At 54.5% G+C, this 25837-nt stretch overlaps 2 protein-coding genes across 2 annotated transcripts in view; one reads left to right on the top strand and one right to left on the bottom strand.

Moving 5' to 3' along the window:
• Positions 1-741: 741 nt before the first annotated feature.
• GPR179 (G protein-coupled receptor 179) lies at positions 742-17731 on the bottom strand. Its single transcript, XM_066364385.1, has 11 exons — positions 16746-17731; positions 15248-15356; positions 13559-13646; positions 12913-13148; positions 12007-12075; positions 11507-11616; positions 10979-11217; positions 10651-10789; positions 9557-9662; positions 8887-9033; positions 742-6683 (listed from the first exon to the last, which is right to left on the bottom strand). Exons 1-11 carry the CDS (start codon positions 17537-17539, stop codon positions 1521-1523), a joined length of 7200 nt encoding a protein of 2399 aa, XP_066220482.1. The 5' UTR covers positions 17540-17731; the 3' UTR covers positions 742-1520.
• A 5931-nt stretch (positions 17732-23662) lies between these two features.
• SOCS7 (suppressor of cytokine signaling 7) overlaps positions 23663-25837 on the top strand; it is a 35030-nt gene continuing 32855 nt past the window's right edge. The window contains 2 exon segments of the mRNA XM_066364384.1: positions 23663-24617; positions 24619-24846. Coding sequence (XP_066220481.1) covers positions 23884-24617; positions 24619-24846 — 962 coding nt within the window. The 5' untranslated portion in view covers positions 23663-23883.

Genomic DNA, 25837 nt, shown 5'->3' with positions numbered 1-25837 from the left:
TGTTACTGAGCAAGTGATTTGGAGTGGCTCTTGCATCAGAACCAGAGATTCCCCTGGCTCCAGTTGCATTGACAACAGAGAGGGGTCCCTTTGATGACAGCACTGAAAGGCTAAGAGGGGCAGAATGAGCCTGTGAGATGAAGTCTAGAGACTGGGAAAGATGGGGCGGGAAGAAGGGGAGGCCATCTGAAAAAGCAAACAAGAGGCTTACTACTTACACGAGGAGACAGGGTGTCTGGAAGAGAGAACTCGACCTTGGCCAGCGTGGGGAGGACCTAGGGTGCTTGTCTGTCCTTCCCTGCTCTGTCTCTGACTCTGCTTTGGATGCTAGATGATACGGATGTGAGAGTGCTTGATTAGCTCTGCCTCAATAGTCAAGCAAGGCAGGTCTGAGGATCAATTAAGCAGAAACTGGAGATCCAAAGTCAAAACAAGGTCTTGATGTAATTTCGGGCACCTCGTTTGAGCCATTTAGGTTTTCCTCTTATTTCTCTTTGAACTTGAACTAAGTTGCTTCTTAAGCTTCCTATGGTGACCTGTGACCCTCACTCCTTGTGCAGCCAGTGCCTTGTGTGGTATAGTTTCTTAAGAAAGAAGAAAAGAAAGAAAAAAAGAAAAGAAAGAAAGAAAGGAAGGAAGGAAGGAGGAAGGAAGGAAGGAAGGAAAAGAGAGAGAGAGAGAGAGAAAGAAAGAAAGAAAAAGAAAGAAAGAAAGAAAGAAAGAAAGAAAGAAAGAAAGAAAGAAAGAAAGAAAGAAAGAAAGAAAGGACAAGAGCCTGACCAGGCAGGTGGTGGCACAGTGGATAGAGCATTGGACTGGGACGCGGAGGACCCAGGTTTGAAACCCTGAGGTCGCCAGCTTGAGCATGGGCTCATCTGATTTGAGCAAGGCTCATCAGCTTGAGCCCAAGGTCACTGGCTTGAGCAAGGGGTCACTCAGTCTGCTGTAGCCCCGTGGTCAAGGCACATATGAGAAAGCAATCAGTGAACAACTAAGGTGCTGCAACAAAGAATTGATGCTTCTCATCTCTCTCCCTTCCTGTCTGTCTGTCCCTATCTGTCCCTCTCTCTGTCTCTGTCACAAAAGATTAAAAAAAAAAAGATCCTTTGTAGACTTCAGAGAATAATAGGGTTTCCCCATGAGAAAATGTGGGCAGGACACTGCTGACTCCCTTTCACCCCTAACATTGGCTTTTCAAGTGAGTGTCCAGACACAGACGGCTTGTGTTGCGTACTGTAGCTAGATAGGAGGATTCGTTAGAAGCCGAGGGTCTGGCCTTTGTTCCCTACAGCAGGAAGAATTGGAAGTAAAGAGAGGGTGCAACTCTGTTGGCGTTCGAGCCGCATCCTTCTTATACAATTTGTCTTTGAATGAATTGATTTCTGGCTTTCCTGGAGAGGGGAAGTGGCCAAGCGTCTTTGTTTCAACTCTTTGGGAACACCTAGGACTTGGAAAGGACCTTGGCTTCTGAAAGGCAGCCACCTGATGATTGACCTCACCCGACTTTAAACTGGAAACTGTTACTCCCAGTCCCAAGGATAAACGGTTGGAGGGGCGAGTTCTTCATGTGGAGCTGTGGAAGCCACTTCTCCTTGGTCTTCAGTTAGGGAAGAAGAATTCTGAGACTCAGCTTCTTGGAGACTTGGCCCTGCAGCTAAGCTGGTCCTTGGCTCAAGTCCTGAAGGTCCTTGGAATTCTCTGACACCTTCCACAGTAAAAGAACTGGCTGGCTTGCTCACCTTGGGGCGGGGGCTTTTGCTTCCTGGAAGGGAGCCACCCAGAGGTCTCTGGACCGAAAGGCGTGGTGGGTTCTCAGGGGCTCTGGGGAAAAATATTTCTGTCTGAGTTGCTGTTAAAGCCAGGAGGCCAGATTCCTCAGATGGGGCTCCAGTTCCCTCCCAAGGACAGATGTCTGCCATGGTGCCCTTTATTTTATTCCCTTCTGGATCTGTGATTTCCCACTGACACAGCTCTGCCATCCTGCCCCCCGTACTACTTGCTCCATGGGGACTGACTCTGGCTTGGTCAGTGTCCAGAGCATCTGGCTGGGGGGAAAGTCCATCTGAACCCGTGCCTTCCCAGGGGCAGACTGTCTCCTGCTCTTTGCTGCCTTTTGCCGCTGTTTTTGAAATATGTTCTGCAATCCTTCCAGACTCTGCCTTTTGAAGGAACAGCTCTCCTTGCCTTTGGGGTTCTCGGTCCACTTCCTGTTCTGGGCCCCTCTCCTGTGCTGCTGCTGCTGCTTGACTCATCTGCCACGAGCAGACGTCTGCTCTCTTGGCAGAGGGAGCCTCTACCGTTTCCCACGGACACACTTCTGCTACCCTGGCCTCCACACTGCCTGCTGCCTCAGAAGTGCCTCTGCTTCTGTCTGAAGCCTGTGGGGCTGGTGGTGGAGACAGGCCTCCACTGTCCTGACTCTCCCGGGGATACACAGCCTCCTGCGCCCCGCCTGCCCTCTCTGGCTTGTCCTGAACGGCCCCTGCTGCGGGCTCTGGTTTTTCTGAGGCTCTCTCCTTCTCCTCCTCAGGTTCCCCTTTTCCATTCTGTGTGGACATTCCTTCAGGGATTCCTTCAGTCACCCCCCAGGGACAGACCTCTGCTTTGGCGCTGCTGTCAGGCTTACGAGCATCAGGGACAGGAGTGTCCCATGGGCACACCTCAGCACACCTGTCCCCAACTCTGACCAGTTTCTGAGACCCAGCTTTCAGTTGGTCAGGGCACTGATTTTCTGAGTAGGAGGAAGAGACTGCCGCGCCCTCCCCGGGACAGAGAGGTTGTAGCTCATTGTCTGCTTTCCCCCAATCTTCAGCAGTGATTTCCGCTTTTGAAGATGGAGCTTTTTCTTGGGTTACGTGTTCTTGGAGGGAACCTGTTTTGGGGTCTGGTATCTGGTCCCCTTTCTCTCCTACCTCATCATTGCCTTCTAAGGAATGTCCCTCTGCCACTTTGCTACTCATGCTGCTGGGCGAGTCTGAGAACTCGGGGGCCTCAGGCCAGGGTTCCCTCAAGTTCTTCTCCCAAGGACAAAGAGCTTCCTGCTCCTGGCTCAGTTTTGTCTCTGCTGTTGATATGTCTCCTTCCAGGGGGGCGAGTCTCCCTCTTTCTGGAGTTTCCTCCCTCGGCCCTGCTGAACCACTCGCCATCTCTTGTTCCAGTCCCTTCCCAGTTGCTCCATTTACCTCCCAGGGACAGATCTTGACTTTGTCACTGGTAGATGCTTCCTCCACCTCCCAGGGACACACCTCAGCTGGCCTGCACCCCACGTGGCCCTGTTCCTGGAGTCCAGCGTTTAGTCCGCCAGTAGCCACAGTGTCTGAGTGCTGAGAGGGGCCCCCTGGAGCCACGCTCTCCCACGGACAGGCCACCTCCCGCTCCTGGGCTGGCCTCTCCGGCTTCTTTGGAGCAGTAATAGCTATCTCACTGGGTCCAGAATCTGCAGAATCCTTTCCTGTACTGTTTGGCAATTTCCTGATGGCCTCAACTCCCAAAACTCGTTCGTCCCCTGTTCCAGCACTCACTTCCCAGGGACAGATCTCTGCCTTCTCAGCAGACAGGGAGTCCTCCACGTCCCATGGACAGATGGCGGCAGTTTTGCTTCCCACACTGCCTGCCACCTGCAAGCTGGCTCTGGGTCTGTCTGTGTCCTGAGGACCTGGTTGTGGGGGGCAGCTGCCGGGGTCCATGCCTTCCCAAGGACAGATTGCTTCCTGCTTTTGGAGCCGTCCCTCAGGCTTCTCCCATGCTGTGACATCTTTGATTCCTGGTGTTTCAGGCGTTTTCTCCTTGTTCTTTTGTGATTCTCCTCCTTTGGGGTCTTCCTGTGGACAGAGCTGCACGGCTGTGCTTCTTCCATTGCTGAGGAGCTGGCCATCAGCTCTGGGTGAGGAATTGTCCAGACATGGGCTGGAGTGCCCAGGGGCTGTGCTTTCCCAGGGACACGCCAACCCCTGCTGCGGACTGGGTGTCTGCACTACTTCCCCAGTTTGTTCGCCCATCTCTCCAAAGAGCCCTTTGCTGGAAGCCTGGCTCTCTTCTTGGACAGATTGTCCACCTGGGCCCTGACACTGCAGTTCCTTCCCCACTGCCTCATCACTCAGCTCCCAGGGACAAATCTCTGCTTTCTTGACAGCAGGAGCCTCTGCTGCCTCCCACGGACACACCTCCACAAGGCTTCCCGAACACTCCGGCGTTCCTAGGGCCTCAGAAGAGATCGCTAAGGGGCCACGGAAATCAGTCCTCTCCCATGAACAAAGAGACGCCACATCTCGGTCCTGTTTCTGCTCTTTCCGGCAGGTTGCTTTCTGGGGGGCATTTTGCTTTTCCTGAGGGAGCTTCTTCACCCCTTCTTGGGATGGTTTCTCCTTCTCTCCTCCTTCACTTGTCTCCCAGGGACAGAGCTCTGCCTTGGTGATGTCAGGTGGTTTCTCCTTCTCTCCTCCTTCACTTGTCTCCCAGGGACAGAGCTCTGCCTTGGTGATGTCAGGTGGTTTCTCCTTCTCTCCTCCTTCACTTGTCTCCCAGGGACAGAGCTCTGCCTTGGTGATGTCAGGTGGTTTCTCCTTCTCTCTTCCTTCACTTGTCTCCCAGGGACAGAGCTCTGCCTTGGTGATGTCAGGTGTACCAGATTCTGGGCCTGTGACTTTCTGCTGACACTTCTCCACCTGTCTAGCTCCCATACTGCCCCCTGCCTCAGACCTGCCCTTGGGTCTCTCAGAGTCCTGAGGGGCAGACTGAGGGGACAAACCCCTGGGGTCCGCATTCTCCCAGGGACACACTGCCTCCTGCCCCCCGACCAGCCTTTCTGGCTTTTTCCGAGCAACGGCAGCCCCATCTCTGGGCTCTGATTCTTCTTGGGAGCCATCCAGATCTTGTCTTACCATTCCCCTTGCAGGGCCTCCTTCACTCGCCTCCCAAGGGCAGATTTCAGCCTTGCTGCTGGCAGGCAGACAGGGTTCTGACTCGGCGACTTCCCAGGGGCACACCTCTGCCACCCTGCAGTCAGCACTGCCGAGGGGCTGGAGGTCAGCTTTGAGCAGGTCCTGCTCTCCCGCAGGGGCTTCTTTTGCTTGCTCAGCATTTTTGTCCCCGACGGTGCCCTGCCTGACTTGCCTCCGTGCGGCAGGCCCCGTTTTACCTGCTCGCTCATCATTCCCTTCCCCTTGGCCCTGGGATGTCCTCCTCCCTCTGTCTTCTTGTTCCCTGTTGCCCTCCTGGTAACCGACACTGAGCATTCTGCTGGTGTGAGCGTTCTGTTGGTTCTGGAGGGACTCCTCATCTTCACAGGGCGCTAGGGCGGCCTGCTTACTCACCACCTTGCGCCCACCTGGCCGGGGGGATCTGGGGCATGTCCCTACACCCTCTCCTGAAACTCTGCCCTTCTCCCCCTCAGGGCTCCCCTCCCCGCCGTCCTTTTCTGTGTGTGTGCTCCGAGACCGGGTCAAAGCTTTGATAGCCAGGCCGAGGCTGCGCACAGAACCCTGATGAACAGGGCTCCTGAGGCTGTGGGATTTAGAGAAGACCTTGGGCCTGTCCTCATCTATCTCATCCGCTTCCCCCTGGAGACGCCTGTCATCAGCATCCATCCCATCCCCCCCAGCACCCCTTTTCTCTATGGCAACAGACAGGGCCCTCCAGAGCCTGGCCCGAGCTGGGGCAGGGGAGTGGTGGCCTTGCTCTGGCCCTGAGGGGCCTTCTTGAGCTACAGTTTCTTTCTTGACGGGCAGATCTGCATTCTCCCAGGGGCAGATGAAGGTGAGTAAGCTGGGGTTTGGGGAGGGAACTGAGAATGGAGCTAGAACCGGGCCTGGGGCTGGCAGCAGAGCTGGAGCCAAGGTGGAAGCGGGAGACAGCATCCTCGGCTCTCCCAGGCAGGCGCCAGACAGGGCCATGGCGGGTGTGGAGACCTGGTGCTGGAGGGGTGGGTGAGGACGCCCCCTCGCAGCCTCCTCTTGCAGCTTCCCAGAGGAACCCGAGCTGTCCATGCTGCTGTCCTTGGCAGGCGACGGCGGGGCTGACAGAGGGGCCCCTCGAGCCCGCTCCAGCCTCCTAGCCGACAGCCTCCGAACTGGGCTCGCCAAGGCCGCCTCCGCCTTCTTCCTCTCCTCTCGCTCCTTAGCCTGCTGGTAGGTCTCCTCCAGGTAGGCCTGGCTGGCCACCAGCAGGGCCTTTTCGCTGGAGGCAGCCATGACGCTGAGCGACTTCTGCAGGGAGGCGGGCCGGGCTCTGGGGAGCGTCCCCCCCACCGTCAGGTTGTGGGCGCTGGCCGACTTGAAGCCCAGGGGCGGCCCCCGCGCCGACCCCCTGCTCTCTGCCCGGGAGGCCCGCCTGGCCAGCTTCCTCCTCAGCAGCGAGTCCAGCAGAGGAGGGTCCTGCTCCCGGCGGTGGTTGTGGTCGTAGGTACTGCGGGACTTGCGCAGGGCGCGGGGCCCCTCGGGCTCCTGGGAGCTGGAGCTGAGAAGCCGGCGGCGGGAAGAGCCCGGCAGGCTGCTGCGGCCCGGGGAGCCCAGGTCCCGGGAGTGCTGCCGGGCCAGCGCCTCGGGGAACTCGGCCAGGTACCTCATGAAGGACCGGCCCAGGCCCTGGCGCGAGCCGCCACGCTTCTTGGGCAGGTGGGGGTTGTTAGCAGCCATTTCTTTGGTCTTGTGGACCTCCAGCTGGGCATAGAGCTTCTTCAACTCGTCCTGGGGGAAGGGAGCAGCAGGGAGGGCAGGGCTGACATAAGCGCGCGTGGGCGCGTCTCTCCTCCCCGTGGAGAGACCTCCCCGTGGCTGTTATTCCTCTCAGCCCTAAGTAGACCGCTTTTTCCCCAGGGAAATCTCTTTCCTACCAAGCTGTGTCTTTCCTTGCACTTAAACCTCTCAGAATTCACCTCTCCCTTTCCCTAAGAACAGCGCCCACCTGTCCCAGCCAGACCCACTCAGCTCTGAGGATGCAGTGTGTTCTCCCTTCTCTGGGGCACTGGGTTCTGGTGGGCAATCACCAATGTGGGGGGACAGGAAACCCGAGGCTGAGGCTGCTGACCCGTCATGAGCCTCGAGGGTATTATTTCCTTGACCTCTCTGGGGCTCTGCTTCTGTTACGTAACAAGAACTGGCTGACTAGTATTGGCTTCCTTAGGAGGATTACTGGGGACTAGTGGGCATGAAAAGTGCCACATGCAGGTGGCAGTGATACAGTGGGGCTTTGAAAGTCTTTTATATTTTGGGTTTGGCCCCAGAGCCAGAATAGCGTGAGGAGATTGGTTGCTGCTCCACAAAGTAGAGGACCGAGGGCGCGTGGCTGTGACAGTGTCCTCCACGCTCCCTGCTTCCCTGCAGGGTTGAGGTCTCAGTTCACTCTATCCCCAGGGGGTAGGAGGCAGGGCAGGCTGAGCTCAGCGGGTGTGGATGATACAGGGAGGAATGAGAGGCAGAGGCAACTGGGACAAGGAAGGAGTGAGGAGATGAAACAAGTCAGGTGTACCCTGACCAGGCAGTGGCGCAGTGGATAGAGCATCAGCCTGGGACACTGAGGATCCAGGTTGGAAACCCTGAGGTTGCTGGTTTGAGCGTGGGCTCACCGGCTTGAGTGTAGGATCATAGACATGACCCCATGGTCACTGGCTTAAACCCAAAAGGCGCTAGCTTAGAGCCCAAGGTTGCTGGCTTGAGCAAGGAGTCACTGGCTCAGCTGGAGGCCCCATGGTCAAGGCCCGTATGGGAAGCAATCAATGAACAACTAAGGTGCCACAACAATGAGTTGATGCTTCTCATCACTCTCCCTTCCTGTCTGTCTGTCCCTCTCTTGCTCTTGCTAAAAAACCAAAACAAAACAAAAACCAAGTCAGGTGTAGAGATGGGCCCCGGTGAAGATAGAGGGGATGGACAAAATGGCTTCCTGAGATTTTCCACACTGTAGGTTTCATAAAATAATGGGCTTAGCCCTGGCCTGTTGGCTCAGTGGTAGAGCGTTGGCCTGGCATGCAGGAGTCCCGGGTTCGATTCCCGGCCAGGGCACACAGGAGAAGCGCCCATCTGCTTCTCCACCCCTTCCCCTCTCCTTTCTCTCTGTCTCTCTCTTCCCCTCCCGCAGCCAAGGCTCTATTGGAGCTAAGTTGGCCCGGGCACTGAGGATGGCTCTATGGCTTCTGCCTCAGGCACTAGAATGGCTCTGGTCGCAACAGAGTGACGCCCAGGATGGGCAGAGCACCTGGTGGGCATGCCGGGTGGATCCTGGTCGGGTGCATGCAGGAGTCTGTCTGACTGACTCCCCGTTTCCAACTTCAGAAAAATACCAACCCCCTCCCAAAAAAAACCCCCCCAAAAACAAAACCAATAGGCTTAGACCACAAAGTGTCCTTATTTCCTCCCCACTGAGCCTCTCAGGGTTCCCATGACTATAGTGATATCCCTAACCAGGAAAATGAGTCTGGATGCTCTCCTGATATAAGACTCAGGAAGAACTTTCTTTCTCTAAGAAAGTCAGGTCAGGGAAAGGGGGTCCAGTGTGGAAACCCTTGGTAGCCACTCACTGCCTGAACCGCCTAGCCCCACTGACACTAGAGTCCCCAACTGCCCCAGTGTGCTAGGGACTCGGGGGCTCCTCAGTCTGTCTGCCCCTTGAGATGTCCCTGCTGCATGGGAGTGGGCGGCACGGAGATTAGAACTCCGCTCATGACTCTGCTCGCCTCTAACTTGCCAAGTGTCTGGACCTCAGGGCTCTGGGTTCTGAAACTTTGGGGTTCTTTTCACTTGAGTGATATGTGGCCTTCCTTAAATAGAGCCAGAGGAAGTAGTTTAGGGCAATGGTAGAGAAGGAGGGAGGCGTCTCAGGGAGAGAGAAAGCTAGAAGCAGGGCAGACCCCGAACGCAAGCACCAGAAGGAGGCGGAGAGGGCAGCACGTACCCGAATGTCTCCAGGGTCCAGGCTGCGCTGGCTCCAAGCGGAGGCAGTGCTGCTGTCAAAGTAGGAGCCTGAGCGCTGCAGGTCCAGCTCGTCCTCATACACCTCCTCCACCATCTCCTCTCGGGGAGGAGCCCCCGGCTTCCAGAACTGGCCAGGGAAATGGGCATGATCAGGACAAAGACTCACCTCGGCGCCCTGTTCACGCCTCCTCTACCTGCCCCGTGGAATATGTTTTTACTTCATGAATATTCATTTACCCCCTCTCTGATTCAGAATTTCGGGGTCCAAAGACTTTTGCTCCCTCTCATCCTCCCTGATCTTCTCTGGCTTAGAGACCAGGGACTCTCAACCTCCTGTCCCTGCAACTCCTAGCCATGTCCTCAGCTCCCCCCTCCTCTGTAACTGCTTCCAAATTGACTTTCAGAGTCCACCCTCCTAATGCTGTGTTACAAGGACCCCTCTCGTCCTGTTCTAATTTCGCTTGCCCAGGGATTGGAGGTAGCTTCCTCCCCCAAGTGGGCTTCTTGCTTAGGGTCCCTGTTGATCAGGGACCACACACCTGCAGGGTGTCATCCTCACCCCGACCTGGAGAGGGTGCTGTTGCAGATCCACAGTGCCCCATGACAAAGGAGCTGGGACTCTCTTACCTCCGGAAGGGGGAAGACCTCACCTTGGGGATGAAGATCAGAGCCAGGGTGGCGGTGACTGTGCTGTGCGTGTGGAAGAAGAAGAGGAGGAGGGTCCAGTCCGGGTGCAGGGAGGGAACCAGCACAAACCTGACAGTGTGACAGGAGGGAGATTCTTATCTATGGGTGGGAGTGGCCCCTCCCCCCTCACCAGTCTCACTGTTCCAGCCCCAGCCCTGATCTCTGTGGAGGTGCCGTTGGAGTGAGGAGAAGCTCTTCCTTCTTGCCCCCTCTAGGATGTAGGTGCTACCTCACGGCTCACGTTAACATCGACCTCTCAGCCCTGGCCGGTTGGCTCAGCGGTAGAGTGTCAGCCCGGTGTGCAGGAGTCCCGGGTTCGATTCCCGGCCAGGGTACACAGGAGAGGCACCCATCTGTTTCTCCACCCCTCCCCCTCTCCTTCCTCTCTGTCTCTCTCTTCCCCTCCCGCAGGAAGGCTCCATTGGAGCAAAGATGGCCCGGGCGCTGGGGATGGCTCCTTGGCCTCTGCCCCAGGTGCTAGAGTGGCTCTGGACGCAACAGAGAGACACCCCAGAGGGGCAAAGCATCGCCCCCTGGTGGGCATGCCGGGTGGATCCCGGTCGGGCGCATGCGGGAGTCTGTCTGACTGCCTCCCTGTTTCCAGCTTCGGAAGAATGAAAAAAAAAAAAAAAAAGTCGACCTCTGAAAAGCCCTCCCATACCATTCCGCCTGGCCTTCTCTGGCCGCCCAAGTACAGACTTATGCCCCACAACTCTATTAGGGACCGTCCTGTGGATGGTTTCTGCCTCCACCACAGGGCCGGGTCCTTCTGGACACACAGAGGCATGCTGCTGGGACAGCTGAGCTGTGTGGTGGGAGAAGGCAGAGAGGACTGAGCGAGTGTGGGAGGGCGCTGCCTCTTCCTGGGTGCTGGGTGAGACACAGGGTGCAGGAAGGGTGTCTGTGGGGCAGGGAGAGAGTGCAGGCGGGGGCCTTCCTCACCCTGCTGAGGCAATAGCAGCATGGGCAGGATGGCTGGGGAAGGAGGTACACTCATCTGGGAGAAGCAAGGAGTAGTGTCAGGTGGGAGGAGCTGTGGGTAGGGGCTCGCCCTCACCTGGCTGCGTGGAAGGCAGCAGAGAGCAGCAGCTCGTTGTGCAGGGCGATGCCCATGTAGCGCGGCTCATGGAAGGCTGAGGGCACAGCCCGGGTGGCGTGGCAGAGGAAGCTGCCCCAGCACAGGAGCAGCATCTCAGCTGTGGGGGGCAGGGAGGGACAGAGCCGGTGCCACTTCAGCAGCCAGGCCACCGCTTTCTCTGTAGAGCTTGCTGGGGGGAACCTGGGCCAGGGGCCCGGGTACAAGGCAGGAGGAGCAGGACCAGAGGGTCTGTAGATGTGCAGAGCCAGGGGCCAGAGTGAGACTGGGTTCAGTTAAAGCAACTCACCCACAACCATGATGTAGTCCCAGCGGTCATGGTGGCACAGGTAGAAGTGGCGGCCCATGGGAGTGTGGCCCTGGGTCACCAGGGGCACGTTCAGGATATTTCGCTCCAGGACCCCCACTGTCCACACAACCAGGAAGCCCAGTACTAGCAGCAGGAGCAGCCCCAGACGCCGAAGCAGCTGCCCACTGCTGACATGAGGGCCCCGCTGGGCCGTCCGAGATAGAAACAGCTGGAGCACTCTACAAAGGTATACAGGGGGAGGACAAAGGACAAGGGGCCAGGGCTCTGTCCTCTGACCACTGCTCCCCACCTCTCCACATCCCTGTCTTCCCATCCCTTCCATGGTTCACTGCCTCCTTACCCCAGTAAAGTGACATGAAGGGAGGACTACAGTGATTGGGACAGGCCTCGGGGTCATGGGAGTGGAGCTGGTAAGGGTTTGACAGTGAAAAATGCCATTCCATCAATGAGCTTGCATGGCTGGAAGTGGGCAGAGTGAGAGCAAGGTCTGCTCCAGCCCCTACCTACCTATAAAGCTTGAGTATAATGGTGCCGTAGACAGTGGCAAAACCCAGCAGTCGGACCCAGCGAAGAGCTATGCAGCGGAATAAACTGGGCTTGAAATATAGGATGAACACCTGGTGAGGAGGGGACAAAAATGGCTGCTTTCTCCTGCACTCCTAGTATGTGCCAGGTCTATGCTAACTAAGCATATTGTTGATCCTCCTAACAGCCTTACAATAGAAGCATCATCACCTCCACTCTGCACAGGAACAGCTTAAGAATCAGAGAGATTATGTAACTTGTCCTAAGTCACACAGCAGGTCATAGAACTTTTTAAGCCTCGACTATTTGCTTCTAGAGCACAAGGCCAGCTTGCCATTTGTGGATCTGAGTAGGGGTATTTGGCGGTCCCTGAATCCCCCCAAGAGGGCAGAGAGGAGGAAGCATTCTGGGCTTTGGAGGGTACCTCACTAGGACTGTGGGGACCCTGGGAGGTGGAGGTCAGCCTCTGACCACAAACTTACTGGAAAGTAAAGCAGCAGGGATCCAAAAAGGATGGTTTCCAGCAGGACAACGCCAGACGCCCGGATCCTCTGTGAACCAGGAACAAGAGAGGCAGGTAAGCGGAGCAGTGGGGGAACAGAGCCTGGATGATGGCATGGGAGGGTCTCAGGCCTGTTTTAGGACCACTCAATGGCCCTGGGCTAAGGCTTAACCCAGCAACTTTAGCTCCGCCCTCCACCCACAGCCACGCCCCTTGCTCCCACCATAGGCTCTTAGCTCCCCCTGCACTAGACTGGGTAAGGCCCAGGTTTCAACCCCCGCCAGCCTAGTCCCATTCTCCCAACCCCAGCCTGGGCCTTGCTGTAGACCTGGGCTCAGAGCAGAGGCCGCTGGAGCTAGAAAGTACCTCATGCACTCCTCCACGCTTTGGTTCAGACCGCACGCTTGTCTAGACACCCCCTTCTCTGCCCATTAACCATCCAGTTGACTTTCAAGCCCGGGTCAAATGTCACATTCTTCAGAAAGTCTGCTATGCCACCTCAGGCAGGACAACTGGGTCCTTTCTCTAAGCTGCCACAGAAACCGAGGCATAACTCCATTCTCGGCCCTGTCCTGCTGAGCTGTCTTTTTATTTACATGTCTGCTTCCCCCATTCACCTGGGAGCTTCCTAAGGGTCCAGATCACTTCCCCTAGTACCTATGCACTGCTTTGAATCAAATCTAATGCCTTCATTTTACAGGTGAGGAAACAGGTCTAGGTGTGAGGTCACTCGCCTAATGTCACTGACTGTATTAGATTAAGAATCAAGACCAGAACCAGTTTCTCCCAAATTCTAGTCTTAGGTAGCCCCTGGTCTCCAGTTGACGCTAGGGGCCCAGGATGGGTAGGATGGGCGCGCAGAAGAGAGATGTGGAGCCCTCCTTGCCTTGCTCTGGCGGCAGCGGTAGGACAGCAGCATGCTCAGGAAGACAGCCGACATGCAGCACGCCTGGCAGGCCAACACTGCTGCCCGCAGTGCCAGGGCTTCCTCCACCAGGCACGGTGTGGCATCCATGCAGCTGGTGCAGCTCTCAGCACAGGGCTGGCACTGAAGCAGCCTCCTGGAGCTGCCTTGCGGGGACCCAAATTGCCCAGTAGGCTGAGTGGCATTCTCCTCTAACCCTATAAAGAACAAGACAGGTGCAGGAAGAGGGGCGTGGCTGGTGCATCCTGAGATCCTAGCCTTCTCTCCCAAGAATCACCACAGTCCTCTCCCTGCCCCCGAAGGTGGCCTCTGGGATAGGGGTCAGGAGGGAGGAATGAGGACGTGGGTACTCCTGAAGGAGGGCAGGGTAACAGGAAGAGGTGATGCCAAGCCAGGGCTCATTGCAAGGTCAGCTTGCAGCAGATCTGCATGTTATAGGCTCATCCTCAAACTAGATCCTGCCTGCCTCTTTTGCTTCTCTCGACCTTCTGCCCTTGCCCCACAAATTTTCTCCCAGTGTCTCACCCCTGCCTGCCTTCCCCGGATTCCCCCCTCTAACCAGCCCAGCCTGTAAAGCGCCTGCTTGGCCCACACCATAGTTACATACCCCCAGAGTGGTTTGCCCCGTAGAAGCCAGGTCGGCAGCGGCAGAGGTAGCGGCCGAGGACAAAGCCCTGACTCTCCAGAGGGATGCACTGTGAGAACGACAAAAATCACTATCTATTTGTATGGGGCTTTCCCTCCTACGTAGAGATGGAGGATCCAGCTACCTTCCTATCCATCGCACCTGGGTCCACACTAGGGAATCTCACCAGAAGCCCCCTAGTCCTAGGAAAGCCTCTCTATGGAGGCCCTCCTTTACCTCACGCCCACTGCTTCTCTTCTCAAAGAGACACTCAAGGAGTACGGGGCCAGATCATCCCTTCATTCAGACCAGCAGGGACGGGAGCCTCACAGGTCCTACTTCCCAGTGCCCCACCACACCTATGTACCTACATCCTGCTCTGAAGGGTCCCATCAGCCTCCCTCTTCTGGCACACAGGTGGATTGAAAAGGCTCCCCCAGAGGGGTGACTTCCTCTGTCAAGGGCCATCCGCCTTCAGCCCAGGACTGCTTTCTCCAGCCCGAATGCCAGGCTAATGCCAGGCTGGTGGGGTGCCAAGGCTAGCTCTTTATTCCACCTGCACCCACCCATGCTTACTCAGCAGGGGACAGACAGAGCAGACCTCAGAGCCAGGGAGGAGGATGAGCGCATGGACTCACTGTAGGGAGGGAGGGCAGCTCACTGTAGGGAGTGGCTAGGAACAGACAGCATTAGGCAAATGAAGGGTTGGACTCTCAGAGATTCTATATCCAGCCTGACTTCACTAAGGAAGGTTAGAGGGTGCTGCCTCTGAAGTCATGACCCAGCCTCCCCTCTTGCCCGGACTGCTGGGACCCGCTCTGCTCCTGCCATAGCCTGCACAGTCAGACAAGAGCCTGCCCAGAGCTGTGGATGTGTCTGGGTTTTAAAACGCACTGGAATATGGGATCCCTTCTCTGTCTCCAAACTTAGAGCTTCAAACACATGTGCCCTGAAGAGCAGCTGATGCCCAAACCGGTCCCACGTCCCAGCAGGCTGCAGGGCCTCGCCTTGGCTTTAGTTCAGCTCAGGAACAAGCATGCAGCCAGTGTGGCTGTAGAGCAGATTAGTGCACTGGCCTCCCAGTTCCCCAGTACAGGGCTTGCAGGATCACCGGCCATTGCTTTCCATTATCCAGATTCTCCTGCATCCATGGCTTAGATGTCGCCGGCATCTGGCTTAGGTTCCATCATCTATACCAGTCCCAGGGTTCTTCAGGTTCCTGCTTTGGTTAGTTTTCTCCCACACCCCAACCGGCAATTTCACTTATTACAACAAAGACCCACTGAGCATCCTTTGTGGGCCAGAAGGAGTCTGGAGCTCTGACATGATGTGACAGTGTGGTCCAGCAGAAGGGAAGGGGATGATTGACGGAGGCTCAGGAGATGGTTCTGGAAAGGGACCCTGCAGCATCCCGTACCAGAAGGGGAAGCAGACAGGGAGGCACGCTGAGATTTCAAAGAAATGAGGGTGCATGTCCTGGGTAAAGGGGGGAGGGGGGGCAGGCTGTATCCTCACTTTTAAAAAGCCTAGAAGCTCATTTTTATCTCATCACTAGACACTGCCCTGAAGCCCTTAAGAGGCTGTTTGCCCTGCCAGCTGCTCCTGGGAGCTGGGCAGTGGCAGTGGTGGGAAAAGGGGAAGGAGGCAGAACCCAATGCCTTCCATCCTTACCTGGGTGCTGTTGAGATCACACAGGTGCGTGTTAGAGTACCAGCCTGGGCCGCTGTCACACTGATTGATGTCCACACTCTGAAGATCTACATCCATCTGTACCTGCCCCCTAGGGCAGTGAATTGGCAGTTAGGGGTACAGTGAATGACGCCAAGGTGGACATGTGTCCTTGAGCCCCGGACTATGGGCAATGCAAGCTCTACAAACTTTAGCGCAGTGGCTGCAGTGTGTGGAGAGGACACACATGTATTCCATTTCTCCAATGTTATTAACCCTCACTGTCTCTTTAGGAACAATCCCTCTCCCCATAAGTCACCCCCCATCCCCACCCCCAGCTTTTCAACATCCTAGCATTTCCTGATTTCTATCAAATGGCAGAGGGAGGGGCCCTGTCAGGACACGTGGGTGCTGGGGCTTTAATGATCTGTCTAAAGGGGGGTTTTACACTTCCCCACTGCATGTATACACACACACACATTCACACACGGAGCTCAACTATGAACGACCCCTCACTCTGCCCAAACCGGGTCTGAAGCCATTACAGCAAAGGAGTAATGGAATGGAGGAGCCCAGAGCCAGACTGCTGGGACCCGCTCTGTTCCTGCCACAGCCCGCACAGTCAGACAAGAGCCTGCCCAGAGCTGTGAATGTGGCTGAGTTTTAAAACGCACTGGAAAATGGGATCCCTTCCCTGTCTCCGGACTTAGAGCTCCAAACACATGTGCCTTGAAGAGCAGCTGATGCCCAAACCGGTCCCATGTCCCCTCCTTCCCCCTTTCCCACCACTGCAGGGCCCCAACCCCTGCTCTGGTTGAGCGGGGAGAGAGCTGGCAGGGAGCCAGGCGTGCTGCCCGAAGCAGGGAGCTCTGCTGGGGACAACGAAGGGGACACGCAGCCGGAAAACAATGTTGGTTGTTGAATGTCTATAAGTACTGTGCCCATCGGCTGCCTCCTTCCCACCAGGGCTCCCAATCACCTCTTTGATTCTGGTTAAGGGGGGCTAGTTTTTTGAGGGGTATCAAAGACTTCTGGGACAGTGAAACCTAGTTGCAAGGGCAATGGCTTTAAGCTCACCCCACCCTACGATTTTCCCTTCTCCAGCTCGGGGTTGCTAGAAAGCCGTGGATTTAGCTCCTGAAGTGCCCACGTGCATGGATTGCCATTCTCATCCTCACCGAGCCCTCTCATGCCGCCTAGATCCACTACTCAGACCTGGGGGCCAAGACCAACACCCGGCTGTACCCACAATTTGTACGCACACATGTGTGCATACCTACATGTAAATCCATTGATTCATACATGTATGCACACACACATCTCTATGTGTTGACACATAGTTACAAGTTCCCAGATCGACTGCTGAATGCAAACACATACATCTACGTCCCCCAGACACATACGTGCATGTCAAAGGGCCTATGCAATAGTTGACTGGACTTGGGCCCCCTTGCCCCCCACAAACCCACAAATGCATCGAATCCTGCACCAACCCACCTACCTGATCTCCGGACTGAGGTCCGGCTTGAGTCCATAGAAGGTGGCCGAAAGTGTGATAAGCCAGCCAGGACGAAGCCGGCCCTCCTGGCATTCCAGGAAGGGAGGGGACAGCCTCACATGCTGCATGTCCCCCAGATAGCCATCTCCCCGTGGCCACTTGGGGCTTCCGAGGCTCCCTAGGTCATTGGTCAGCACCCGCTTCCGCAGGGCAGGAGGGTCCAGGCCCCCAGTTAGGCTCTCTTCCAGCTCCTTGTTCCCAGACAGGTCCCGAAGGATGGTCTCCTCCCCCATTCGGGTGGCCTGCAGGGCCAGCTGCAGGTGGCTGGCCCCTGGTGGAGGGTTAAAGGTCAGCAAAGCCCGATATGCCCTTGGGTCCCCCTCGGCCACGCTGCGGACTAGCGCCTGGTACCACTCCACATCCTCCTCCACACTGGACTCGCGGATGTCGTTGGCTTGTAGTAGCATGTTGAGGAAATTGGTGGCCTGGGCAAGGGTGCCCGCTGCCCTCCCTAGAATCGGGGGGAGCCCTAGACTGGCTCCTGCCCCCTGGACTTCATAGTGCTCACTGCAATTAGCACCCAGCAGCTTCTGGGCATCTCCAGAGTAGAGAAAAGCCAGGGCTGCTTCAGTACCCTCTGGGGGCACCAGCATGGGTACATATCCTGGCTCAACTTGGGAGGGCAGCAGGGGCAGAGAGCGGAGGGGCTGCAGACCCCCCCGAGCCCAGCCACAGAGGAAACAGCAGCCCAGCAGCCTGCACACAGGAGGGGGCATAACCACATTCCTAGTGCCCATCCTTGGGGCAGCTCTTAGGGACCCTGTGGTCCAGGCTGTCTGGGGGATTTGGTGGCTTAGGAAAGGCCAGATAGAGGCTGGCTGCAGCTGGGGACTGTCTGCCTTCCCACCTCCTTTCCTTGCTTTCTCTCTTCCTCTCTCCCTCTTTCTCTCCGCTTGTTGTGTCTCGCCTGTTTTCCCTTCTTTCTAACATCATCAGCTGGCTTCTGGCCGTAGGCACGAGGGCTCTGTCTCCGCCTGTCTGTGTGGCCCCCATCGCAAACCCTCTTAATCCTGGCACACCACTCTTCCCTCCCCCTCTTATCCAGTATCTGGGCTCCCTGCCCCCATTCTCCACCTTACATCTGTTCCAAAGAGAGATAGATGGGAGGGGAGGGAAGGGACTAGTCTCTCCCTCTCTTCCTGCCTCCCTCTGCCCTTTGCTCCATTAGGAGAGATGGGTAAATCCAGGATGGGGCGTCATAGCAACCACAGATGAGCCTGTGCTCCTCTCTCCACCCTTCTGCTCCACCCAGCCTCCTGGCAGCAGTTGTGACGGGCATGATAAAGGGCCAAGCTGCATCTCCTGGCATTCTGCTCTGGCTGCCTGTGCCCCCTGACACCATCCATGTTGCTGAACTGGAATTTGAGATTGGGGATGGTGAGGGTGGGAAAGAGAGCCTCATATAACCATAATCAATCATTCAGACTGGCAGTTTAAAAAGTGTTTTTCATGCGCATTATCTCAGTAAATCCTCCTCACAACCACATATGGCAAATGTCCTTATTCCCACTTCACAGATGCAGATATTGAGGCTCAGAGACTCACCAAGACCACCTAACTGCCCACTCTGAGTTGGGACTCAAACTCAGAGCTCTGACTACCCATCAAACCACGACCACCACCTGGTTGTTCATCTTCAGAGACCTTAATCAAGCCCCAATACAGAGAAGTAAATGAAGCCCAGAGAGGTGAAGGGACTTCCCTAGGACCACATTGTTGCTGTGACAGAGTGGGAGCCCCCACCAGGTTCCCACCTCCCCACCCAGGGGATCCCTCCTCCTGCATCACAGAGTTGACAATCACAGCCAGTTGTGGTGATGGTGGTGGGGAGATGGAGGCAGGGAGAAGAGAGTGAACAAAGATTTGCATCTATTTTTCCCACCTTCATTTCGTCATTGTGAGCCCTGTCTTCTTCCCTTCTTCCTGAAAACCTGCCTTTCCTGGCTTTCTTACCACTCTTGCCATTCCCTCTGCTGGACGCAATAGCTGGGAGCTCAGAGCTAGTCTGAGGCAGGCCTCCTGAATCAGAAGGGTGTAGATTCTTGCCAGTAGCCACAGAACAAAGCCCTGCTTGCCTCTCCCTCCCTCTCCCCCCACCTTTCTTTCACCAATATACTCCCTTCTCACAGTGATCTGGCCCCCCCTGCACATGCTGTCTTCTGGCTCCTTCCCTTCTCAGCACCCCCAACCTTTGAGGTCCCAGATCACTGAGTGTAATTAGGAAGGAACAGGTGGAGGTTGCTAAAAACTTCCCTTTACAGGTGGCCTCTGCAAACAATTTTGCCTTGGGAATGTAAGGGGTGAAGAGGCTGAAGGATAAGCCTCCAGCGGAGTCCCTAGAATGTCAGAAGTAGAAGTGCCTACAGTACAGACTGTTTTCAAATAGAGAAGGAAACTAAAACTAAAACTAACAGGCAAACTTGACTCAAAGGAACTGCTGAGCTAAAGCCAGCTGAAAACTAAAATTAAACATCAGCGAAGTGACCTTCTGAAGGCCAGAAAGCCAGAGTGGTTACTGGGGTCAGACCTGTATCACAAATCCATAGCTCTCTACTTGTCTCCTCTGGTTCTGTGTGCTAACTAAGAGAGAGGGACAGAGGGAGCAAGTGACCCATTCTATGTTCTTGGTATTACCAATTACCATTAGTCAAGGCCAACAAAACAACAAGGTAAAGACTTACTAGCCCTGGCTGGGTAGCTCAGTTGGTTAGAGTGTTGTCCTAATACACTAAGGTAATGAGTTCGATCCCCCATCAGAGTATATACAATACTCAACCAATAAATGCATAAATCAGTGGAACAACAAATTGATGTTTCTCTTTTTCTCTCCCCCTTCCTCTCTCTCTCTCAAATCAATCAATAAAAAAAATTAAAAAGAAGACATAATAGTAAGTTGTTTTTTTCCCTCAAGAAGCTTTTAATAGTAATAAAAACTAACATTTGTATAGTGTTTTAGCAGTTACATGGAAATTTCCATTTAATCCCCACAACAGCCCCATCAAGGGGGATTATTATTATCCTACTTTTACAAATGAAACACAGGTTCAAAGACATTTAACTATTTGCTCTTGGTCATACATCCAGGAAATGGCATGATTGGGGCTCAAATGAGATAGCAAGCTCCAGTGTGACAGGGACAGCCTGTCACACTCATCAATGCACCCTAAAGCCCGGCCCACGACTGAGTGACTTAAGTGAAACTCAGGACTGGTTTAGATGATCTGAATTGTACTTCAAAAACCTTAAAAACTAGGGTCCTACCACAGCGGGGACCACTAATATAGCCTTCAGTGAACGAGGTGTAGGTAGACACAAAACCCACTCACCAAACACACACCAATTCAACTCATACAAAGATATACTTCCTTTGCTTGGATCTTAACTTTCAATATTTTCTCTAGAACCTGGGCTACAGGCTTGAACATTTAAGAAAATGGAGAAAGGCAGCATTTCTTGCCCTGCCTTAGAAAAAGCCTGTGGGCATTTCCCTGTGCCTGCGTGTACTATGGACACGTAGCAATATCCCAGGTAGCAGACAGTTTCCCTCCAGGGCCAAGAAAGTAGATGGACAGCAGAGGGCGCTGCAGAGCTACAGACCTTGCATTTCCCCAGGGAAGTCTATTCTGGGGCCAGAGTTTTCCAGACACAGCCAGGGAATTTAGGTGGAATTCTTGGGCCTCAGGTGTTCTGAGATTGTGTGTGTGTGTGTGTGTGTGTGTGTGTGTGTGTGTGTGTGTGTGTGTGTGTGTGACAGAGAGTCAGAGAGAGGGACAGGTGTCCTGCAATCCTGTGTGTGTGTGTGTGTGTGTGTGTGTGTGTGTGCGCGCGCGCATGTGTCAGAGACAGAATCAGAGAGAGGGACAGATAGAGACAGACAGACAGGAAGGGAGGGAGATGAGAAACATCAATTCTTTGTTGTGGTTCCTTAGTTGTTCATCGATTGATTTCTCATATGTGCTTTGACTGGGGGGCTACAGCAGACTGAGTGACCCTTTGCTTGAGCCAGCAACCTTGGGCTCAAGCTGGTGAGCCTTACTCAAACCAGATGAGTCCGCGCTCAAGCTGGCAACCTCAGGGTCTCAAACCTGGGTCCTCCACATCCTAGTCCGACACTCTTTCCACTGTGCCACCGCCTGGTCAGGCCCTGTAATCCTTTTTCTATTCTTTTCTCTAGAAACCCCAATGATGCTTGAGAGGTAGCTGAGGGAGAGAGGGTAGAGAATAAAACGTTTGGCATCAGACAGAGCTGGCTGGTTTTGAATACCACTGCAATTTTTTGAACTGTGTGATCTTTGGTGAATAGCTGAGTTTCAGTTTCTTCATGGACAAGGAAGAATATTAATTCTGTTGTGCTGAATGAGATGAATTTGTATCAGGAGCTTCTTACAAGGTGTGAGGTTGAACAAGCATTCAATGCTTATTATCAAGGGCCTACTCTGTGTTCAGAACAGTCCTTGGCACTGGAGATCCCATGATGGGCAAATGTGGGCCCTACCTTCATGGACTGACAGCTTAGTAATGAAGACAGATTTAATCAAATAACCCCACAGATAGATGACAAATTATATCTGTGCAATGGAGTGCAACAAAGGAATGGTCCTGGTGCTCAACATGGAGATATCTCTGAGGTAGTAAGGCGTTCAATCTGAAGAGTGTATGAACTTGACTAAGCAAAAAAAGAGACGAAGAGCTTTTCAAGAAAACAGAATAGCTTATGCAATGTCCATAGGTACACAAATTTGACACAGGGCTAGTAGAACTGCAGGGGAGAGGGAAGGGGGAGCTTGGTGGGAGATGAGGCCAGAGAAAGGCAGGGTCAGATCAGCAGTTGCTAAGTTCTGCTGGCTGCTCCTTCCTCCTTATCCCTTGCACCCCTAAACACCTCTCATTGCAATGGTTTCCTCACTGCTCTCTCTGCCTCCAGTCCGACCTCTGCCACAATCTTGATCTTTTATCTTCACAACATGCCTACAAGTAAACAAAGCAGCAATTCTTATCTGTTTTGCAGATGAAAAAACTGGGGCTATGGACCTGGTTCATACAGGTTTGTGAGAGCCAATTTCTACAATTTCAGAAATTCTGCAAGCCAGTTGTTAAACAGTTACTGTTAAAACTAAATTATACAAATATATAATGAAATATTAAAAACAAAGGTAATAAATTCTCAGAACTCACCACTTCCTAATAATTGTACTATTATTAGTTATCTGTGTTCTTGGGGTTATGTTGTTGCATAAGCATAATGAAGCTACTGCTCATCTCTTTCTAACCATGTTCAGTCAAGCCAGGTTGGTAGATTGAAGTCAGCCATGATGAGAATATTTACAACACGGAAATGGGGAAACAGTACAAATTTAGTGTTTCATTGATTTTTGAGACTTTAAACAGTGATGGAGAAAATGTTAATAATTCAACTTAAAATATTTTAAAATAAATTAATTAGCTGTTTACTTATTTATTTTTTTAGAGAGAAAGAGAGAGAAAAGCATCAACTTGTTGCTCCACTTAGTTGGGCGTTGATTACTTCTCATAGGTGCCTTGACTAGGGATTGAGCAGGTGACCTTGAGTTTCCAACTGGTGACCTCGGGTTCTGGGTCCACACACTTTATCCATTGCGCCACCACTGGTCAGGTCAGATTTAACTTGTGTATCTGCAGCTGTTACATTGTGAACAGAATAAAAATTGCAGACACGTTTACTGTCTGAAGATTGTTCTCTGATTGAGCTAAGAAGTCATTCCTCGGAGGACCCGGGTTCGATTCCCGGCCAGGGCACACAGGAGAAGCGCCCATTTGCTTCTCCACCCCTCCGCCGCGCCTTCCTCTCTGTCTCTCTCTTCCCCTCCCGCAGCCAAGGCTCCATTGGAGCAAAGATGGCCCGGGCGCTGGGGATGGCTCTGTGGCCTCTGCCCCAGGCGCTAGAGTGGCTCTGGTCGCAACATGGCGACGCCCAGGATGGGCAGAGCATCGCCCCCTGGTGGGCAGAGCGTCACCCCTGGTGGGTGTGCCGGGTGGATCCCGGTCGGGCGCATGCGGGAGTCTGTCTGACTGTCTCTCCCCGTTTCCAGCTTCAGAAAAATGCAAAAAGAAAAAAAAAAAAAAAAAAAAAAAAAAAGAAGTCATTCCCATTGACAAGACTTTTTTTACTTTCCTCTTACATTAACATAGATGAAAATATTAACCAACATTAATGTCACAATTACACTCCTTGGTCAATTGAAACCACAGGGCTACCCATTCAAGAACTTGGCAAAAATCAATGAAAGCATTCTGTAAGAATCAATTGGGTACACGGAATTTGCGATTGTATATTATTGTCTTTTGTAAATTGGTGTGCTATACATCTTTTACATCAGCCAAATTTATGATAAACTTAAGTACTTATACTGTATATGCATATACGTAGCTCCTTTCCCCCCCCCCCCCCGAGTCAGCTGTTACAACATTTATTAGCACATCTCTTAGTCTTAGACCACATTACTCATGTGTCATTACATAAATATTGACTGGCTGCCACGGGTGATACAGCTTATCATTGAAGAAATGACTCCGCCTCGGTCACACATTGCAGGCGGCATAGGCGAGACTAGAACCAGAATTACTCCCAAGGCCAGCGGCTCTCTCACAGGACCAGACAAGGAGTCTCAAAAAAGCTCCACTTTACCAGGAAGGGTGGCTTCGGCCTGAGCGCGCCCGGGAAGTGAAAAGCAAAGGTCGGGTCAGGAGACCACCGACCAGGCGATGAGCAGCTCACCGCCAATAGCGGACCAGGCTACGCTCTACGTCACGGTTCCTGGAGGCCGGTGCGTGCACGCCCTAGGGAAAGGGGCGTGGCCACAGCCTACCGGAAGTGATGCCATCCTGGGGCGGTCCTCCGCGGCGGCGGCGGCGGCGGCGGCGGCGCGCGGCCTGGGCTCGCACTGGGCTCCGCGCGTCCCCCGCCCCCCTCTATGAGGCAGAGGCCGCGGCGGCCGTTAGTGCTGTCGCTCCGGGGCCCGCGGCGGGCGGGGCTCCGGCGGGGCCCGGCCTAGTCCCCACCCCAGTCCGGCTCCTAGCCGCCCGCCCTCCCTTCCTCTCCCCGATGCAGGGGACTGAGCTCCGGGATGGCGAGGCGGCGGCGGCTGCCGCTTCGTACCGCGTCCTGAGCCGCCTCCTTGGCTATGGAGAGGCGGCCCCCGAGCCAGGCCCGCCGCCGCCGCCGCCCCCGGGCCATGGCGCCCCGCCGCCACCCTTTCTCTCGCGGCCCGGTACGCGGGGCCCCCGGCCGCCGCAGCTGATGGTGTTCCGCAACGTGGGTCGGCCTCCGGAGGAGGAGGACGCGGAGGCGGCCCCGGAGCCGGGACCCTCGGAACTGTTATGTCCCCGGCACCGCTGTGCCCTGGACCCCAAGGCCCTGCCCCCGGGGCTGGCGCTCGAGCGGACCTGGGGCCCGGCGGCTGGACTAGAGGCGCAGTTGGCAGCTCTGGGGCTCGGGCATTCGGCGGGGCCGGGGGTGAAGACGGTTGGTGCGGGTTGCTGCCCCTGCCCCTGCCCCCCGCAGCCGCCCCCTCCGCAGCCCCCGCCGCCGGCTGCCGCCCCGCAGGCCGGGGAGGACCCGACGGAAACTAGCGACGCGCTACTGGTCTTGGAGGGCTTGGAGTCGGAGGCCGAGAGCCTGGAGACTAACAGCTGTTCGGAAGAGGAGCTCAGCAGCCCCGGCCGCGGAGGAGGGGGCGGCCGGCTTCTGCTGCAGCCCCCAGGCCCTGAATTACCCCCGGCGCCCTTCCCGCTGCAGGACTTGGTCCCTCCGGGGCGCTCGAGTAGAGGGGAGCAGCAGCCCCCCCCCACCCCCGCCTCCTCTGGGGTCCCTCCGGCCACTCGCGGGCCCTTCCCTGAAGGGCTCTCTCAAAATCCGCCTCAGTCGCCTCTTTCGCACGAAGAGCTGCAACGGTGGCTCGGGTGGCGGGTATGGGGCCAGCAAGAGGCCTTCTGGAGAGCTGGCTGCTTCAGCTGCGAGCTTGACAGACGTGGGAGGCTCTGCCAGCCGGGAGCTGGACGCAGGGAGGTGAGACCAACCGGGGTCTGCTGATAAACGTCCCTTTTTGCTTCATTTCCTTTTTATTGTAATTAAAGGGAATTCTTATGATACGGTCTTCATAAAAAGGCAGAGAATTGGGGCTAAAGGTGTGACATGACTCATTAGGTCAGAGCTAATTATGGGAAACAGCTTTCCCTCTGAATTCATTCCCCTTGAAACTTCTCCACTGGTTAGTTCCGAGATGATTTGCAACCATGTCTCCACCTCTCCTACCCTGGCCCAGCTTTTAAAGTTTTTCCAACTTTTAAAAATGGCTGTCTACCATTACCTCCCACAGGGACGTTGCTGGAAATGTTTGGCCTTTGGGACAAAAAGTTGACGTTGCATTTTGACCACCTTGTTTATTACTCTTTCTGTGTACCAGGACCCCACCCCTTCACTCTCATGCATACAAAAGATGTGAGGTATTGTAGGCCCACAATCAGTTGGACATTTCTGTTTGAAGTTTTCCTGTTTCCCTGGTTGGTCTCTTAGGTGCACTTGGTGTCTCAAGCCTGTGTGCAGACCACTGTCAGTGAGAATAGAAAATAGCTTTGCTCTCAAGTCCATGTGAGAATTCTAAGTATGAGGTATAGGCATTGGTGCATGAGTTCTAGGCCAATGGATGAAACTTCCAAACTTAGATATTGAGTTCCTACATTTCTGATGGGTGGACTGCTCTGTATCATCCAGTGTTAGATCTATATATTGGTTTAGAAAGCTATCAACTTTTGTGTTAATGAAATGAGACTTCCCTTGTAACTGCCATTGTGGTTTGAGCTGCTGAACGGATTCTTAGAAAGATTGGGATTGGTTTTGGTGCAGCTCATGCGATGGATTCTGGAGACACACTGGCAGCCACAACCCAAGGCTGAAGAACAGGTAGGTGAATAAATTGAAAAGTGTGTGTTCCAGAAACCTGTGGGAAGCTTTGGGAAAAGATCAGTGTGTCTGAGGACTGAAGAATCTGAATTTTTAA

Source organism: Saccopteryx leptura, chromosome 2, assembly GCF_036850995.1.
Source record: "Saccopteryx leptura isolate mSacLep1 chromosome 2, mSacLep1_pri_phased_curated, whole genome shotgun sequence".
Taxonomy (NCBI): Eukaryota; Metazoa; Chordata; class Mammalia; order Chiroptera; family Emballonuridae; genus Saccopteryx; species Saccopteryx leptura.
The sequence above is the reverse complement of the archived record's forward strand: the minus strand, read 5'-3'. Positions and strand labels throughout refer to the sequence as shown.